Here is a 20,051-nt window from a genome sequence, read left to right on the forward strand (position 1 = left end):
ACAAACTGCCACTGCTACCTATCTAGTTAGTTATTATCCACTAGAGTTATCGATCTGTACTGCCGTCATAAGTAAAAACACAGCATCCCCATTGAGTCTCAATGATCATACTGTGTTTTTACTTATGACGGCAGTGTAGAGAGGAATTTGTAATTATTATATTAATTAGCGAAACAATAAAACAAACCAGGTATTAAGTAAATAAATATTATTTTTTATTTCCATATGTAAAATATGTTTGTAAGAGGAACATGGTTTCGTCAAGTTGTATTTCAGCGCTGCTTAATTTTTTAATCATTTGTTTTATTCTTTCCAGGACGACTTTCTCCGGGGGCGTAACTGTCTCTTCAATCTGGAATAATAAATAAACAATGAAATCACAAATAAATACCCCTAATCAAGCATATTAATTTCCTGCGTGAAATCTGGTTCAATGAACTCAAATTTGCATGTGTCATTTTCAAAATTGGAACATTTTCAAAAGTGAATAATTCAGACAAGCGATAAAGTACTTACCTAACACAATATTTTTAACAGAAAATTATTTAAATTGCCATTTTAAATTCAGAATATCCCGTGATTTTTCACGGGGCTGCGTTAGGTATTTCTAATTTTTAAGACTTTAAAGATACTATATATATACTTATACTTATACGTACATCTGTAATATTTTCATCAGGTTCTCCTCTCATCCTCATTCCATGAACGATGGTATCCACTCTCTGCTGCTTTTCTATCATCCTCTTATTGGTAAATCTCTCGTGTTCCCTCCGCGTTACGGCATTATAAAGAGCCTTATACGTCAACTCTAACGCCATATTGGCTACCTGAAATTATATTACAAGTAAATTTATAAATACAATGTATTTGACGGCGCCAGTAGTCGAGGGGTAAGAAACTCGACTAGGAATCCCCGAATTTAATCCCGATTTTGACAAAAAAAAAATTCTGATATGTTTGATAAAGACATATATAATTTAATTATTTTATCTGATACAAAAATGTATTATTGAAGAAAACCTAAAATATGAACTCTGTGTTAAGTATATGTATTTCTAAAACCCTCATTTTTCCATACAAGATGATTTTCTTCCACTTGAGCGATAGATATTTCCGGATGTTCAGTTTTCAATTCAGCCATTTGATTTGATTAACATCATACCTCCAAATATAAACACAGAAATATATGAACTGCTTACTGTGGTTCAAAGCCAATTAATCCACCTAGATTTCACCATTTATCCCATACTTTTAGGTTTAATAAAAAAAAAAGAATTTAAAATGGTTAAATTTATAATTCATAAAAATCACCTGATCAAATTCGGGTAGCTATCGTTCGAGTGGATAAATAAATATATGTATTATTATTATTTTTTTTTTTCTTAAATTTATGCAAAAAATATTTGTAAAAGTAATTATTGATTTGTCTGTTAGGATGCAAATTATCCAGTTAATGTTATACACTGTCTTGTTAAAATTTTTACTGTCTGTATCCGTGTTTTCTCTAATAAAAAATAAATTAATTAAAAACCAAACATTAAAATGCAATACTTACGTGATTGAGATCAATGTGATATAAATAGAATGCTTTTGAAGGTCCAGCACTTTCAGATGCATTTTTCCGCATAACCTGTTAAAATAAAAATAATTTAGAACAGAGATGGGGAAACAATGGCCATTTGGTGCAGCCAGCACGCACTTTTGGAGCGGCATGAAAGTTAAAATCAGTCTTGTGTTCAGAATGCACAGATAAAATTCCAGTTGCGGATTCATCTGCTGTTGCATTTCGAAGAAAACCATTCTCGTGTTCCAAGTGTTGTTATAAAATTCTAGTCGCAGACTATGTGCTGCAAAAATCGTAGGAAAACCATTTTCGTATGCTGGGTTACAGATTCATTCTTAAGTTAAAACCAGTTTTGTGTTCTGAATGCAATGATAAAATTTCAGTTGCAGATTCATTTCAGTTACGCACCATGTGCGGCAAAATTTAGATGAAAACTGTTTGCGAATTCTCAGTGCTATTCCATATAAAGCTGGGGACCCACTACAGATTCACTCTAAAGATGAAAACCGGTTTTGTGTTCTGAATGTAATTTTCGAAGAATACTATTATCATGTTCAGAACGTAGTTTAAAATTCAATTCATTTATAATAACTTTAGAGATCCTTATGATGTTTTGGCTAAAAAATTATAGACCACTTTAATTAATCAATCAATCAGGTTATCCATTTTAAGAATATTACAATATAAATTTTCAATTCGTTTTTAAAAGATACATAATGAAAACAATAAGGACCTTACTAATAAATGCGCCTTAAACCTTACACAACATTTTTTTAAACTAATCTTTGTTCTATACTTAAGATTAAACATAACATTATAATCTATGCGTTCATAGATGAAAATTGGATTGAATTCGACCGGTCGGTGGCCGAGTTGACATCGCGTTTGGGTCCCACTCAGGCATAGTGTGTTCAATTCCTCGGCTGACTAAGTCCTCCATCACAACACAAGCAACATTTTCAGCTTACTGTGGTGGTAGTAGGAGATTTTCAAATATTGTCAGGTTATTCGTAACCCGGGAATGTTTGTCTTTCTTTTAAAATAAAAAAAAATTTAAAAATCACCCATACAATTTTTTTTTGTTTTTAAATTTTAAAAAGGCATACAAATATTATATTTGTATGCCTTTCTTAAAAGAATCGCAATTCAGGCGCAAACAAATAATTGTTCTTAATATTTCAAAGCATAACTTTCAAAACGTGTATTTAAGTGAAATAATTAAATTAGTGCCATCTATGAAAGAACAGATTATGAATTCTTTTAAGTTTACCCTTAATCCACCTACGTTAAAAGAGATTAACTTATATGTGCCTAACAAGTATACTCGCGGGAGATCCCATGCACTTTTTTATACTTCGAAAGCGACGACTTCTGCCTCAGAATTTGCCAATCAACAGAGTGACTCAACCACTTAACGATTCTGCATTGACCATCGACATTTTCAATATCACTTAATGACAGTTCAGCAAATAGAATTCTGACTGGTCACCCAGGTGGAAAGAGAAAAGTGGGAAGACCCAGACTGAGGTGGGAAGATGAGGTAAGAGGGGATGCAGCACAGCTTCTCCAGGTGACAAACTGGAAGACAGCCGCTGAGGACAGGAGGAGTTGGAGGCGACTGTTGCAGGAGGCCAAAGCTCGATATGGGCTGTAGCGCCATCGAAGAAGAAGAAGAAGACAGTTCAGCGTCTTTTGACGTATGTCACAAAATAGTAAAACTGCACGATGACCTTATGTGTACTTCAAATTTGTAATCTTCTTTGTAATGGTGACCGGATATCTCATCAAAATGACAATTCAACACACCTACAAAAAGTGATGCAGTCATGAAAAGCGATGAAACAAAAACTTACCTGTGTAACCTACTTAACCTAGGTAGTGTTTGTTTATTACTTTTAATTACTCTATATCACTTTTTAAAGGTGTGTTGAATTGTCATTTTGATGAGATATCATGGAACCCTTTGTAATATATTGGTGGATTTTCGTTTTATGGAGAACATGACTGAGTAAATAAATAAATATAATTTTATTTTTTTACACTAACCCACACATGGCTATGTCATGGCCTACGTCATCTTTGGGGATGCTGTGTGGGGATCTTTTTAAGGAAAGGAAGCAGAGGAAGTTCTGGAAAGGAAAAAGGTATGAGGGATGGGTAGGAATCTAGGGATTAGTGTGTCCAGGAGTGACAGACGTAAGATCTAACCGTCCCGCTGCGATGCAAGCCGATGGGTCAAGAGAGACAAGTTGGAGAGGTCAAATGGTCCCCCTAAACCAGCCTCTCCCGATCCGAAACGCTACACAGATGGTGGATAGGTGCATCCTGAACACAACTCACCCGAAGAACCCGGGCACCCCTGTTAAATCACCGGCCGTAGTGAACCACTTGGGGCGACCAATGGCAGAGGTGTTGGTTGTCCAATAAAAGCTTCCCGGTAATTGATAATATAATAAAATAAAATAATGTATGAATTATTAACAATGTGATATGTTTCTTACTTGAACTTCTATGAAGTGTTCTTCTAGTAATTTGTAAGTCAGTTGTTTAGCTTCCTTTGCGGGGAGCATTGCGTTTCTTTGTATATCTTCTTCCTCTATGAATTTTTTACTCTTTATTAACCTAAAATAAGACGGAAGATTAGTATCAAGATAAAAAAAAATCAGGAAATCGTTGACAAAAACTAAGGTGAATTTCTTGATGTGGGAAAGGTATTTTTTTCATCAAATCAATGCTGGAAAGGATAAATAGCTACCATATGTACAGATCTATTTAATGGCTAAAGCGCCATATATGATAGCTGTATGGCGCTTTAGCTATTTATCCTTTTAATGGCTAAGCCAAGCGTCCCGCCATGCGCCGTCTGACACTTTACACCAGTCCGATTTTAAAGTTGTTCCCTTTCTCCCTACGTAACCCCCACCTTTTTCATTTTGTATAATGTCATGCAACAAAGTGTTTACTTTCTTCGATAATTAAATAAATTAATTATGACATTAAACATGGAATTTGTGACGTGCTTTTTCCTAGAATAATAGTATGATACCATAGACATATGAATATTAGTAGACCTGCCCTAAGTGATTAAAAGCGTATTATCCCCACTCCCCATACCGGTTCCATTGAGCCGGCTGGGCTCGCATATGGCCTCAAGTGAAATTTGAAAACGTGACGTCATCATTCTTGTGCGAACTATGGTCGAGGCATCATCGGTTCATTTTACGAAATAACACGGCAAAATGGACTTGTGATATGAAAACTTGTAAAAATAGATGTGAAAAAGAGAATAAACCCAATTGTCGTATTACATTCCATAAGTAAGCATTATTTTACTTTATTTTAAGCTTATTCACACCGTATTATATGGATCAGTTTTAGAAACATATACTATCACATCACAATGTAGCGATTCTCAAGTGTGCTCATCGTTGTTTACTGGGGTAAGTAAATTATGAGACATTTGTAAAAGTGTCTTAACTAAATACTCTGAAACTAACTACGACTCTGAAAATAGAAGCTGCCTTACTTTGCCGAATTTGGACTTCGCAAATTAGTTCATAACGTGGCGAGTAATTTGCGCTCCCATGTAGAAATGTCTATTCATTCAAAAGCAGATTTTACTTTTAAGAACGAAATGGTGATATTATAATGCGAGATGCCTATTTACTGTCAGATTGATTTATTGACGAATCACAGTCAGCCTTACTCCCTTCGTTCTTCAACAGTTGATTTTACCCCTCGCCATTATCTTCTCGTCTATTAATTCCTATGTCTGTGTATGATACATTATTTGCTTGCAAAGCGAATAAATTTTTTTTAATGCTAGGAGCATTTTTTTAAAGATCCAAATACCATCAAATCGAGGCAAGTGCGATTAGTTACTAGAAAATTCACAGTGGATTTCTTGGCATACTAGCGTGGATATAGTAAAGATAATCACCTAAATATCCTGGCAGCCTTGGTGCCTAGCCTCTCTTGTACCGTGGAGCAGATCATGTCCCACAGCATCAGTTCCACGGCGCGCGCCGCATTCAGGGTGTATTGCCCTCCCCCTGCAGACCCCGTGCAGCTGATCATACCGCTGGTGCTCTCCTCTGCGGAAACATCAACACAATTAGTCTATTATATTATATAATTTGGTAGGCGGGAATGGGTACCGCCGCCCTGGGAACCATTTATTGGATGACCAACACCTCTGCCACAGGTCACCCCAAGTGGTTCGCTACGTTTGGTGACTTAGCAGGGGTGCCCGGGTTCATGGGTTAAGGTTTGCCCAGGTCTTGGTGGCGGGTGCGTCGGCCCACCTTCTGCGTGGCGGGCCGGTTGGGAGATGCTGGTTGAGAGAGACCCTTTACAACCGGTTACCGCTGTCCGGGCCGCTCGATAGTACAGGGGCCCGACCTTCAGGCTCACGACTAAGGGTGGGCTGCCCCATCAGCGAGTGTAAAAACCCCGCCACTGCTGTTGTGCCGGTTCGTGACCGGAGGGGACCCAGCAGCAGCGTTTGGGGCGCATTGGATGCCCTCTCCAGCCGGACTCTCCCAGCCTATCGCCTAGCACCGCAGTGGGTGGGCTGGAACCAAACGCTCATCACTCCTGGACAGCCTGAACCCCATATTCCTACCCACCCCTCACACCTTTCCATTCCAGACCTTCCTTTCACTTCATACCCTTAAAAACAAAAAAAAACAAAAAAAAAAAAAAAATTAAAATCATGAATATACATAAAAACAAACATAACATCTTTACAGCGGCGAGTAGCAGGCGTCCCCGGTGCGGGCCAAAACTGTTAGTAAATTTTGCCAACATTCGCGGCCTGCACACAAATTTAAATTCCGTCCATCACCATCTTTTGTCCCAACGTCCCAACCTTCTTTTCCTATCCGAAACTCAGATAGCCGAGCCGCCAGACTCCTCCTATCTGGACTGCCCGGGCTTTACCCTCGCAAGCAAATTCCGACTGAAAGGAGGAGTCTGTCTCTATAGTCGAGCTGACGTCAACTGTGTGCGACTATTGAGTCTGGAAAACTCCAGATTCGACGTAATGTGGGTGCGCGTCAATCTTGCCAGTACAGCAAGATTCTACGCATGTCTATACCGCTCACCGAACCATAGCGAATCAGACACTTCCGAGCTCTTCAAACATTTGAGCGATACTATTGATGATCTCTTGCCCCGCTACCCTTCGGCCGAGTTTGTTGTTCTGGGGGACTTCAACGTTCATAACGAACCATGGTTGAAGTTCTCAGGCCCAACGGACTCGGCTGGCCGACAGGCGGAATCCTTTGCCATTTGCTACGGATTAGAGCAATTGGTTCAGGAGCCTACAAGGGTTCCTGATGTCCAGACTCACCGCTCCAATCTGTTAGACCTATTCTTAACTACTGTGCCACACGGTTATAAGATTGACGTCACAGCGCCTCTGGGATCATCTGACCACTGCCTAGTGACGACATCAATCCCCGTTAGCCTCAGACCAACCAATGAGAGGCTGAGGAGAAAAGTGTGGCACTATAGGTCAGCAGATTGGTTCGGTATGCGGGCCCATTTCAATGCTTTTCCGTGGTCAGCTGTTTGTTTTCGGACTTCGGACCCTTCAAGATGTGCCCAGGAGATTGGTGAAGTCATCAATTCGGCGATGGATGGCTTCATACAATCGACTACTAAAGAAACTGGTGTGGGCTCAAAGCCGTGGTTCAGTCGACAATGCTCCGAAGCAGTTCGACGAAAAAACGCGGCTTACCGAGCCTACAACACATCTCGAACGCCCGAAAGCAGATCAGCATACAACAAATCGGCAAAGGAATGCAAGAGAATCATCAATAGGTCAAAATTCGAACACGACCTGCAGATCAGCAAAAAGCTGGCTGCCTGCCCGCATGGCAGCAGAGCATTCTGGTCGCTTGCGGGCTCAATAGGTCGAAATTTTTGCAAACCCAGTTTGCCACCTCTTACCAGACCTGACGGCTCACTAGCAAACACCGCCACCGAAAAGGCAAACCTTTTAGGGAAAATGTTTGCGGAAAACTCGACCCTCGACGACGGGGGTGCTGTTCCGCCGTCGGTTCCTCACTGCGGCTTCTATATGAAAAAGCTGAGGATCCGGCATCGGGATGTACTCCACGTCATACGGGGGCTCGATGTTAACAAAGCTAGTGGACCTGATGGAATACCTGCCCTGGTATTGCAGAGGTGTGCTGCGGAAATAGTTCCAGTTTTGACAAAGCTCTTCAAAATGTCCCTGAAGTGTGGCACTGTGCCCTCTGGTTGGAAAAAAGCGGTAATTCACCCTATTCCCAAGAAAGGTGACCGCTCCAACCCGGCCAACTACCGCCCCATAGCGATCACATCAGTTCTGTCCAAAGTGATGGAACGTGTGATCAACGACAAACTGCTCACATACCTCGAGAAGAACAAAATTATCAACGACCGTCAATACGGATTCCGGCGGAACCGCTCGTGCGGTGATCTTCTCGCGTATGTGACGCATGTTTGGGGGCGGTGCCTGGAACGTCACGGTGAGACCCAAACGGTCGCACTAGACATATCCAAGGCCTTTGACCGGGTCTGGCACCGAGGACTTGTCAACAAATTGCATTCTTACGGACTTCCCGCATCCCTGTGTACGTGGATTGCTGACTTTTTAAGGGATAGGTCGATTCAGGCGGTTGCTGACGGTTTCACCTCTTCCTCGCACTCCATAAATGCTGGCGTCCCACAGGGATCGGTTCTGTCTCCGAATTTGTTTTTGTTGCACATCAATGACCTTTTGACATGTGCACCGATTCATTGTTACGCGGATGACAGTACAGTTCATGATAGCTTTTTGTTTGACAAGCCCCCAAAGGGCACACAAACTCCAACGGCTCGGAGGGCTTTGAAGCAGAGAATGGACGGTTATCTCGAGAGTATTTCCTCCTGGGGTAAAAATAATCTCGTCGAATTTAATGTTTCAAAGACCCAATCCTGTCTGATTACGTCTAAAAGGGATCCAAATGATAATCTAGTCTCCTTCAACGGAAGCAATCTTCCGAACAGGCCTTCCATTGATATGCTTGGTGTAACTATAAGTGACCAGCTCAGGTACGGGGGCTCCATCGAAGCTTGAGTAAAGTTGGCCTCTCAGAAGCTGGGCGTACTGTACAGGGCCCGCAGATACTTTAATAGTACACAACTGCTCACCCTGTACAAATCGCAAGTGCGCCCTACTGTCGAATTTGGCAGCCATCTCTGGTCTGGAGCCCCAAAATACCTGAAAAAAACCCTTGACTCTGTGCAGAAACGGGCGGTCCGTTTGATAGATTCCCCAATCTTAACAAACGGACTGCAATCTTTAGAGCACAGGCGTCAGGTAGGTATGCTGTCCTTGTTCTATCGGTATTACAATGGAAGATGCTCTGAGGAACTAGCGTCATTGATCCCTTCGGCACCGGTGCGTAGTCGGGATACACGCCAAACGCGCGCCCAACATTTGTACACAGTTGACACTTGTCACATGAGAACGGGTCGCTTCTATGATTCGTTCTTAAGTTCAACAGCTCGGCTGTGGAACGAACTGCCGGCCTCTGTGTTTCCTCCCTCCTACAACATGGGACTCTTCAAGACCCATGTTCACTCCTTCCTCTCCACAAAAAGACCCTCCACACAGCATCCCCAAAGATGACATAGGCCCTGAGGGAAATTATTTTCTTCAGGGCCTCCTGTGTGGAGTAAATATAAAAAATAAAAAAAAAAAAAAAAAAATTGGACAGTAGGAACTTATACCTAGTACTAATAGAGTCACAAACTGTCCACAGAGATTCCACTTCACACAACAACTAGCAGCCTATATTAGTGGCATCAGTTTGGGGGCAAAAGTCTTTAAATGTGACAATTATAATGGTTAAAAAAATAAATTACAAACACTGTTCACAAAACAGGCTGAGACCGGCGAACGCGTTGCTCAACCAGCCGAGTATGCACCTAGGTAACCATGGTGGGCACCTCTCTCGGTGCTGATGCAGAGGCACTAAGGTGCTTTAACCATAGTGGACACTTTTATCTGCGCTGGTGCGGAAATGGTAAGGTGCGTGCTGCTCCGTGGTGTCTCTACTAATCACCCATTTTAGAGACGGGGTTACCAGTGGGTTAGGGTAACACATCACGTCGGGGTCGCCACTTTGGGGATTTGGTAGTGAGACAATGAAAGAGGAAGGTTGTGATGTCACAGCGTTTATTTGAGTGAGTCAATAGCGCGATAACTCCGGACCGATGACGAAGATACCAGGTGTAAGCGGCGATGACAGCGGTGGAATGGTCGAGGCAATAAAGTCAGTGGCTCTACACCGCGTTGGTGGAGACCGGACTTTAGGATGTGTTCAGCACTGGCTAAAACGTAATCCAGTGTGAAACAGGATAGCTGAAGATATGATTGATCTGGTCGGCAGATGCGTGGGTGATGCAGGCCGGCGACAATGTCACAGGGCCGAGGCACAGACCGGCGAAGGTGTCGCAGGGGTCTAGGCGCATGAGGAGCGCAGGCCATGGATGATATCCAGGGCCAGGGCGCTGATATAATCCCATGGAGTTGATATTCCGTAGCCTCTCTTAAATGTCCGTGCAGAGCCGGGCGTAGGTGAGTAGGTTCGTAGCCTGCAGCTGCGCAGTGGAGGAAGCCGGCAAAGATAAGATGCACTATCCGGCAAAGATAAGATCAGCGAGATAAGATGCACTATCAACGACGACAATATTGCAAATAGACGTCAATCCATCACCGCGTAAATTATATCTGACCACTTTTCAGGAGAGACAAAAAACCGGCTATGATTTTACCCAAACGTAAGGATGCCCGATGATACTATTTTATTGTAAGACTATTCCCTACATTGAAAAAATCCTATATTAACCAACCAACATAGGTTTATTACCGCCTTCAAATGGCATTGCAGGATGACGAGGATGATGGGGATGACGAGGTGATGGATTTTCATCAACGTTGTGTTAATAACAATTGAATATCATTGACGTCGGTCTTCGTTCTTCTCAGGTAAGACTATTAGAAAGAGAGGGAAAAAGGAAATGACAATTTGAACCTGGGACGTGGAATAATCACAAAACTGTATATTCAACAATAATACAGGGTTTTCCAATAAGAGGTGTTATTTTGAATAGCCCGCTATTTCGGTAGATGTTACTTTTGAAGCTGTCATTTTTGGACATTTGACAAGTAGAAACTACGCCATTAATAAATATGGAACAATACACGCTTCAACAACTCATTGAAATTATTAAAATTCACTATTATTAATTATTATAATTCCATCGAAAAATCATCTTGAGTGATGAGACCCATTTCCACCTCGGTGGCTTCGTCAACAAGCAAAATTGTCACATCTGGGGCTCGGAAAACCCAAGAGTTATTGTTGAAAAGCCTCTCTTTTCTCAACGTGTGACTGTTTGGTGCGGTTTATGGTCCGGCGGAGTCATTGGACCTTACTTTTTCGAAAATGAGGCTGGAGCAACAGTTACGGTGAATGGATTGCGCTATCGAGAGATGATTAATGATTTTTTATGGCCAGAATTGGATGGTATTGATCTGGACAACATTTACTTTCAACAAGACGGTGCTACGTGCCACACAAGCAACGAAACCATTGATCTTTTACGATTGAATATCAAAATAACACCTCTTATTGGAAAACCCTGTATTATTTGTCAGCGTATTCTTACCCATGACTTTGAGATACTGCTCCAAGTACTGCAGCAGCAGAGGATTATCGGCTGAAGATCTCTTGCAGTAGTCCTTTAGCTCTACAAACGGGATGGGATTCGAGGAGGTCGCCCACGCGTCTGTCCTCAGATACATTTGCTGCAGAAGTTGGCGCATTAGCTCACCACCTGCCACCATTTTATATGTTATAATAATAGTAAATATTAAAACTAATATTCTTAATCATTGAATAAGAAGATAATACTAATAAATGTAAACGAAACATGTAACAGAACGGTCGCAACTGGGGATCGAACCCAGGATTTCATTTTACCGGGACAATACCTCTAACCACTCGGTCGTTGTGACCTGATTTTTAAATACATCTACATATTTGAATTTCAATTTTGTTTTCATGAATGAATGAACCCACTTCCCGATATCTGATCGGGCTGAAACTCGGCAGACAGTCGATGACAATGCATTCTATCCGTTTTTGATGGTGATCACGCATACAAAAGCGGACATATACGCATTTTTCTAAAATTGGATGACATTAATACACAAAATAAATGTGGGTCCTACCCAATCGGAATTTGGCTCAGTTGTTAGCGTGGTTGACTCCAGTCCCTGGGGAGGAAGGTTCAATCCTCAGTCAAAAAAAATTATATATATTTTTAAATACTTTAACCGTTTTAGTGTTGTGCTTAATTTGCAAGTATGTACGTAAATTGCTACAGTTTTTAGATAAAAAGCAGGGTATTAAGTAAAAATCTAATAACTTGGACAAATATCAACAAATTTTAATGATTCTTTTTGCAATTAAACAAGTAAATAATGATATTTTATTCTTCTAATAAAAAAACACTGTAAAAAAAAACAAGTACTAAAAATTGTCAAGAAGTAACGAAGTGAAAACTAAATTGAAATAGGCTGTTGGTTTTGGATCAAAAGGAGCGCGTATAGGTGGAGGTATTTAAAAAAAAATTCAGATGTTTTTTGTAAAAACTGTCTAAAAAAAAGTTCTTAAAAAAAACTTCTGTAAAAGCTTTTATCAAACAAAATTCTCGTCGCTGTCATTTGATACATCGTCTGCAATAGAACTAACAACTGGTTAAAAATATCGATTCACTTTACGGCGTATTTATTTTAACAGGATAAACAATAAATACAGTTATCAAGACACGCGTCAACCGCAATACCGCACTCAAATGTAACACGCGCCCTTCTGAAGACCGACAAACACGCACTAAAGCATGCATCGCCGCGTCGCAATTTTCGTGAGTAACTCTTGCAGCGCGATAGTGCCGAATAGCATTCTAACGGTTAATATTATATATTTTAATAAAAATAGATGTATTATGGTAATTTTTGTTGATAATATATCAATAATCCTAAAACCGTTTCAGCGTTGAACACTAGCCCCCTTATCAACAAACGTATTTTAAATTTTACACAACTGATGAAAAACCATTTACGATACATTAATGTATCATTAATATATAATAAAACACATTTATTAGTAAGGCCCTAAGGGTTTGCACCGCCTAAGATCACTTATATTTTCTCTTAATAGATAAACTTTACGCTTGAAATAGACGTGAAATACGTATAAGAGACAAAGCTTTGAGCTTACCGCATTCGTCAATGCATCTCGTCATAGCAGTAACCATCAATTCATCCCTGAAGTCTTGGTGAAAACGATCCAAGTTGCATCTCCAATGCACAGCTGAAAATAATAAGGAAAACTATAATTCATTTTTCAAAAGAGAAAACAGAAATGTAAAGAGCGGGAAAGAGGGAAGGCGTATTTATATATTAATTTTATTTAAATGGGCAAATTTAATAATTGTATGCAGAGGCGGCTCTAGGAACATCATCAGCTGTAGGCAGATTGATGGAACCTAAGCGCAAGCCAAATACTAAGTTTGGTGATCGCGCTTTCGGAGCATCTGGGCCGAAGGCTTGGAATAAACTCCCTCCGGAACTAAGATACATAACAAGTCCAACAGAACTAACTTGATAAAGGTTTTTATTTTATGTCGGCTCATGGTGGTCTTTCTCTGTTTTGCGGCGTTCTCGTCTGTATTTAATTTAAGATAATTACTATAATTATTTTAAGTTATTTTCGGCCGTGAATACTCTGCGAGATGTGGTGGGTATCTCGTATATTTTTAATTTTGTGGTAATCTTGATCCAGATTCCCACATCCGTTTCATAGTATCGGTATATGTGATGATTCACCTGGCTGTGTTTCTTTTAAAAATTGTATTCAATTTTAAAAAAAAATTTTAATATTGCTTTTAACCTTTTAAATTTATTTTTTTAAATTTTTCGTACATATTTAATTTTATATATTAATTGCTATGCCAGTTGATACTCCGGGATTCATAACGAATTTCGTTATTTATTTTATATTTTTATTTTGTGATTGTACTTCGTATTGTTCACCTTGATATAATTTTATTTAGAATGGTACTCCGTCCACGGACGTGACTAAGCGCTGCTCTATGCTTACTTTTGTGTTTCTAGCTATTCAGGTACACCTATTGACTATGCGTCTCGTAGTTCACAATACGCCGATGATAAATTGGGCAAAATTTCATAGCGAGGACCGCTCTATATTTTTGCTGCCGCACAAAACACGGCCTACAATAACCTCGTTACAATGGGATTTGCCATTGTAAGAGGATTATTGCCACATTGGGCGTGAGTGCCTCAGGAATGTATGTAACAACAGTGTATTAAATAAAAGATAAGGGAAATGAATTCCATGACACAACATTTATTTCTACAACACTTCATTAACCTTTAAATAACATGAGAACTCTTTATTTAGTGACATTTATCTCAGGCGTGTGCTACATCTGAAAGATGAAAGCACGATTGCTAATTTTAAATATTGCATTGAAAGCGACAATTGGGTTAAACCACGTGGTGCGCCATTGTAAGTTTAGTTTAGACCTGAACAGAATTCAGGTCTAAACTAAAAACTTTCCTTTTTAAGCTGTCATACCCTTAAATTAAATATACCATTCCTGAGAGAAAGTCCAATTATATCCAATTTTCCAATTATGTCCTAAATCCTGTATCTAAATTTCACTAATAAACAATTAGTTAATGTTAATTAAGTGTTTATCTCAAGCGTCCCTAAGCTTTCTTCGGTACCTAATTTTTAGTTCGATGAGAGATTCTCGTTTATTCTATGGCGCACATAGGGACAGAAGATGCAAAGGGGACATTCTTTAAATTGACCCAGCGAATCGTGTGGACTTGTGAATGAAAGCTTCTATTAGAGACAACAGATGTCACTGCTCATCACTCGCCGCCGCCGCTCGCAGCTCTACTATTTCGCGGTACATTTAAAATAAATTTAGAATAAGACCAGAACTGTTTTGATGCACATAATTTGTTATTAATATTTTTGTCTTATAATTTTGGGGGGTTAAGCACCAATTGACCTAAGGGAAGAACCTCCACTGATTATATGAAAGATTGGAGTTGAGTTCAGATTTAGAAAAGATGATATATTGAATGGAGAGGAGGCAATTTTAGATAAAGTTCTCACTTCTAGACCACAGAAAGTACAATCTGTGCAGTCAAGCACCTGAGTTTTAAAAAGATGAGAGCGAATGGAACAACGTCCAACTCTCATTTGAATTGTGTAGTGGGGTAATTTATTTTTTTTTTAAACGGGGGGATCATTGAAACCGCAGTTTCATTGGGATACTCCTTTGTATTACAATACACTGCCCAAACATTGGAAGATCTATCTAGAATTTAGGATGGAAAAAATATCAATGATAGATTATGTGATATCGCACAAGAATCCCAACTGTCTAGAGCCAGTGAGACTTTGGCATCCCCAATTGGGGTATGTTGTGATACTGGGGTAGCGGGAAGGGGAATGAGATGGGAAGAGGAGGTGGGGAAGTACCTGCCTATTCAGATCTGGTCACCAAACACAGCCAAAGCCATTTCAAGCAACGTTTCAATTCTGAATGGTGATCTTACACCAGGGCTATACTGAGAATATCTTCCACTCTGGAATGTGTCACAAATAATATAATGTAAATGAAAAAATTGCGAAATAACACAAATTAAATTTACTTGCGCACGCTGGGATCTGAACCCGCGACCTCCGGAAAGCTAGTCAAGAGCCTTGACCCCTCGACCACGGAGGCCATGAACTCATTTTATTTCAAACTCTTTTACTTATTTTCTCCTCTCTCTCTTTTTCTACTTTCGTTATGTGAAATAACAGCAGAATAACAACAGAACTTGAATTTTAACTTTGAAATTTGATGAATTGTTCAAATTCTGTGAAAAAACCCAAGGTCTGCGAGCCAGTCTACGGCCTCAGGCGTCGCCCTGCGGACCTCACCAATCCCTGTGTGGAAAGAATGAAGCGTAATTCATTAACCACACGTTCAGTGGTCTACACCGCACCGCATTCACACCGAACCAACTCTCAAATTTGTATAATATATATTTAAACACAGATAAATTGAAAATTACCATCTTTAATTTCAGTTTTATCATCTCCGTTAATAAACAGCATGATGGCTCTTATATCTACTTCGGGTAAGACTTGTTTGTTGACTTCGGTTGGTATGAATATAGGAACATCAGCTTCTATGGACTCTTCGGTTGGTGACAGACCCTGGTGGACGTAACCGGCGGTCACCAGGGAAATGAGAGCGTCTCGGAGACTGGTGGGAGTGACATTTCTTTCCTGAAAAAGAAAAAAAAACAAATTGCTCAATTTATCTATTTATTTAATTATTCCGCACTTGCTTCTAGTATGAATACACCTTTAAAGTAATTGTGGTAAATAATACAATCTAGTGTGCCTCAGAATAAAGGGTTTCCTAATTTCACATCTTCGCAGTTTGAGCATGTCGCAGGGTTACAATTAACATTATGGAACTTCAGGTTAGGATTTTTTTTTAGGGGATGCCTTTTGGGAATTATAGAAGGGAATAAAAACGGTTTTATCATAATTTAGACTAAGAAGATATCTGTCTAGCCAATCTTTGACTATTGCAATGCATTTGTTGGCTTTACTTCCCTCAACTCATCTTCCCATGTTTTACCTCGCACTGTTATTGCAGTATCATCGGCAAAAGAGAGAATTTTACCTGGTATTACCACTATGTTGCATAAGTCATTGATGTAGATTAGAAAGAGTAGTGGCCCTAAGACAGTTCCTTGTGGAACACCATGTTTTACTAGATCGTAAGCACTTAAGGTTGATTCTATTGTTGTGGATTGTTGACGATTTAATATGTAGCTTTTTAATAGCATAAGACTTTTGTTTTTGATACAAACGTTAGAGAATTTTTTTAAATGGAATTTTATGGTTGACCGTGTCAAACGCTTTCTTTGGTCTAAGAAAATCGAATAAACTGGAAAACTGGAATATGAGTTGAGTGATTGACATTCGAAAAAATCAAAATATGAATTTCAATACGGAGACATAAAAAGCTGGGTCCAGACATGTTCTTTTGTCCGTGCCGTACCTCCGTTTCGTACCAGCGTCGCGATCCAAAAACTCTGGACGCATCATCTTTTGTCCGTACCGTACCTCCGTTTCGTATCCGCGTCGCGATCAAGAGCCCGTATCTCCGTAACGTTGCTGCGATCATCGCGTGTTCATTTCCTCCCACCATGTCGTCGACTGCGGAAGTGTTTGAGAATTTGACGATTGCTTGCGCATCCTTCATTGTTATTCACAATAATATAACGAAAAAAAAACAAAAAAGGCGACGTTGGTGGGAGTTAGAATTGTTCAAAAACAGAGAAAGATGTAAGACGCCGCGAACACGTCCAGACTGGCGCAGACCCGTACCGTATCGCCTTTGAACGGGTCGAAAAACCGACTCGCGATGGATCGGAGCGTACCTCTATCCGTATCGAGACGCCGTACCACCGTACCGTACCGAACGGGCGTCCAAACTAGCGTTTTTGATCGCGACGCTGATACGAAACGGAGGTACGGTACGGAGAAAAGAACATGTCTGGACCCAGCTAAAACTGATTATAGTGCTATACAGCCAATGAATTCACCTATATTTCAGGATTTATAAAAAAATTATTAAAAAATTTAAAATGGCATATTCTGGCGTGCAATCACTCAAGTCATTCTGAAAACTCGGCATAAGATGCCGAAAATCACTTGAGTAGTTATATATGTGGTGAAATTATATAATGATTGAAAAACTTCAACATTATGTAGCAAAAGAGTTATAAACCACATAAAATTATATTCAAATGTCAACAAATACATATTATATTAACCTTTCCGGGAGTATGGACGCTAATGGACGACGGTACACACTTTCGCCAAAGGAGTATGGACGGCTATGGACGACAGGGGTTGCATATTCATATTCGATGCATATTCTGTAAATATGCATCGTATTGCTATCTATGGGCATATTACAGTTACTTTATACCAATTTTAAACATTTTACATCATTAACGACAGAGATATTGGCTGTTATTTATTTTGCATACTATCATAAAATTTAATCAAAAAATATATTTTTTTATTTTTGTAAAAAAAACTCACTCCCCAGAGCACGGCCAGCATTACATAACTTACTCCCGGAAAGGTTAAGATAGCAATTCCATACTGCAAGCAATAAAATCAAAACATTAATTGATTTATGAACTAATGTTAAAGCGTTGTCGGTATACGGATAGTTCCCGCGAGCTCTCAGGCCATGGACCCATTGTACTATCTTCCATTGCAGCTCATTCCTTTGCATTTCTTTCCAGGTCCCGTAGGGATCCCCTGGAGGATCCTGTAGCGGTAAGGGTTGTTCCATCGGAGGTTCCTCTTTTTCCAGGTTCCCCGAAGGCCCCACGAGACAAGAGTCCACCGAGGTGACTTCAGCCGATAGTTTTTTTTGTTTCAATAGTTTATTTATGATCCCACGAGTATCTAGGGAAATAGAAGGTCCACCCCAGTAAAAACAGTATAAAATAAAGTTACTATTCGCGTCTGTCAGTTTGTGCGCGTCTTCTTCCGGAAGGTAAATTATTTAATATTTTCAATAAATATAATGGTTCCATGATAACTCAACACAGTGACAATTCAACACACTTTTAAAAAGTGATATAAAGTCATTAGAAACGATGAAAAAAAAAAAATTTAAACCAACCTAACCTAACTTAACTTAACCTAACCTACTTAACCCAGTTAATAAAGTTTTAGTTTCATCGCTTTCCATGACTTTATATAACTTTTTAAAGATGTGATGAATTATCATTGTGATGATTAATCCGGTCACCAAATACAATACATGCATATTATATTTATAGAAAAGTCGAGCTACACCGGGTACACGTCAGCTAGTCTAATATAACGGTCAATATGCCAGAGGCCTGAAGGGTTAAGATGCCCGTGGAAATATGAAGCCGATTCGGTCCCAAATAAATAATAAATAAGTTATTAAATCACAATATTGCAACTAAACTGCAATTCAAAATACGAATCAATCAACAACCGTGTAGTAGAATAAAAAACCTTACCTTGTCATCTTTCGTCTTCAAAACAATATTGATAATAAGTTGCGAGACTGTTATGGACCCTTGCTGCAGAATCTCTTCCACTATGAGCTCAGATTCAAACCCAAACTTGTTTTTAATCAAAAACAAGTACTTGGGATACCGGAGAAGACACAAGACATTTTCTTTTACCAGTCGGTAATCTGCTATGGTCTCGTTCTTGGAGGGGTCAAAAGCAACGAGGCCGTATTTTATCAGAGATCTCAGAGCTTGAACGATCTAAAAAAATAAATCATTTGTAGATTCACACAACATAAAAACTATTCAGTTAACTGATCAGTCGCGCTAAGAAAAATTAAGCATTCATAGAATAGTATAATGCCATTCGTGCACGGAGATAAGAAAGACTCGAGTTTTCTGCGAATAGCACACGCCGCTCGTGAGTATCTGCCATACTATTTTGCTAGTGTTCGTACACAATGCGACGTGTCGACTACGGGTTTAACACCATCATCAATTTGACAGCATTCCCATGTAGTTCCTTGGCGGCCGCCAATACCCTCCAATTAATATTTATTTCGTTGTGTGGGTGAACCCAAAATCAATACAAGAACAATTCAAATGTCTTCTTCGCTAGAGTCACTACCGTATTAATTCCGGCTGCGCTTGAAAAATGATCAAGTTCAATATAATTCGGGTAACGCCGTGTACGGAAGCCAGCTTTAAGGAGTAGCATATTGGTAGGCTACTTGTGGTTGCGTCACAGTCGCGTAGCTTGTAAGTATCTGTGTGTATGAAGGACCTTAGGGGTTATTCATCTATGTGTGACACACGGCACGATTAACCAACCAACGAAGGAGCCAGAAGTTTAATAATATTATATAAAAACGGAAATAAAACCATTTTAAAAGGTTAAAAATCATGTATGGTATTAGAAAAGACAGCGAAACTTTTCTTACCTGAGTTCTCGGCAGAGAAGTGGTTTTAATAATTAAAGGAATAGGTTTGCCGCCGAACCTACACAAATCACTCCCCACTTTTTGGACTATTTCACCAAAATGATCATACAATATGTGAGAAACGAGACTGCCTAGCTGAATAGACATGGTTATATCAGTTTATCACGACATGAAACTATTTTCTTCACGATATGGCCTGTTGTGTGTTGACCGGTGTTGACAGGAAAAAATAATAACCTAGCTTTTGTGACGTGCGAATGACAGTAAACACGAGTGACGTTATCATAAATAAACCACTCTCGGCGTTATATACGTACGGTAAATG

The 20,051-nt window shown here is 39.7% G+C and overlaps 1 protein-coding gene across 1 annotated transcript; it reads right to left on the reverse strand.

The window, feature by feature from the left end:
• Positions 1 to 208: 208 nt before the first annotated feature.
• On the reverse strand, positions 209 to 19,873 carry Polr3C (RNA polymerase III subunit C). Its single transcript, XM_089644382.1, has 10 exons — positions 19,727 to 19,873; positions 18,792 to 19,046; positions 15,771 to 15,987; positions 12,889 to 12,981; positions 11,273 to 11,440; positions 5,505 to 5,658; positions 4,066 to 4,186; positions 1,556 to 1,630; positions 660 to 827; positions 209 to 352 (listed from the first exon to the last, which is right to left on the reverse strand). The coding sequence occupies exons 1-10, from the start codon at positions 19,871 to 19,873 to the stop codon at positions 209 to 211; spliced, it is 1,542 nt and encodes a 513-aa protein (XP_089500508.1).
• Between the last annotated feature and the right edge of the window lie 178 nt (positions 19,874 to 20,051).

This window comes from Hesperophylax consimilis, chromosome 21 (assembly GCF_061612785.1).
Source record: "Hesperophylax consimilis isolate HC1 chromosome 21, BYU_Hcon_1.0, whole genome shotgun sequence".
NCBI classification, from domain to species: Eukaryota; Metazoa; Arthropoda; class Insecta; order Trichoptera; family Limnephilidae; genus Hesperophylax; species Hesperophylax consimilis.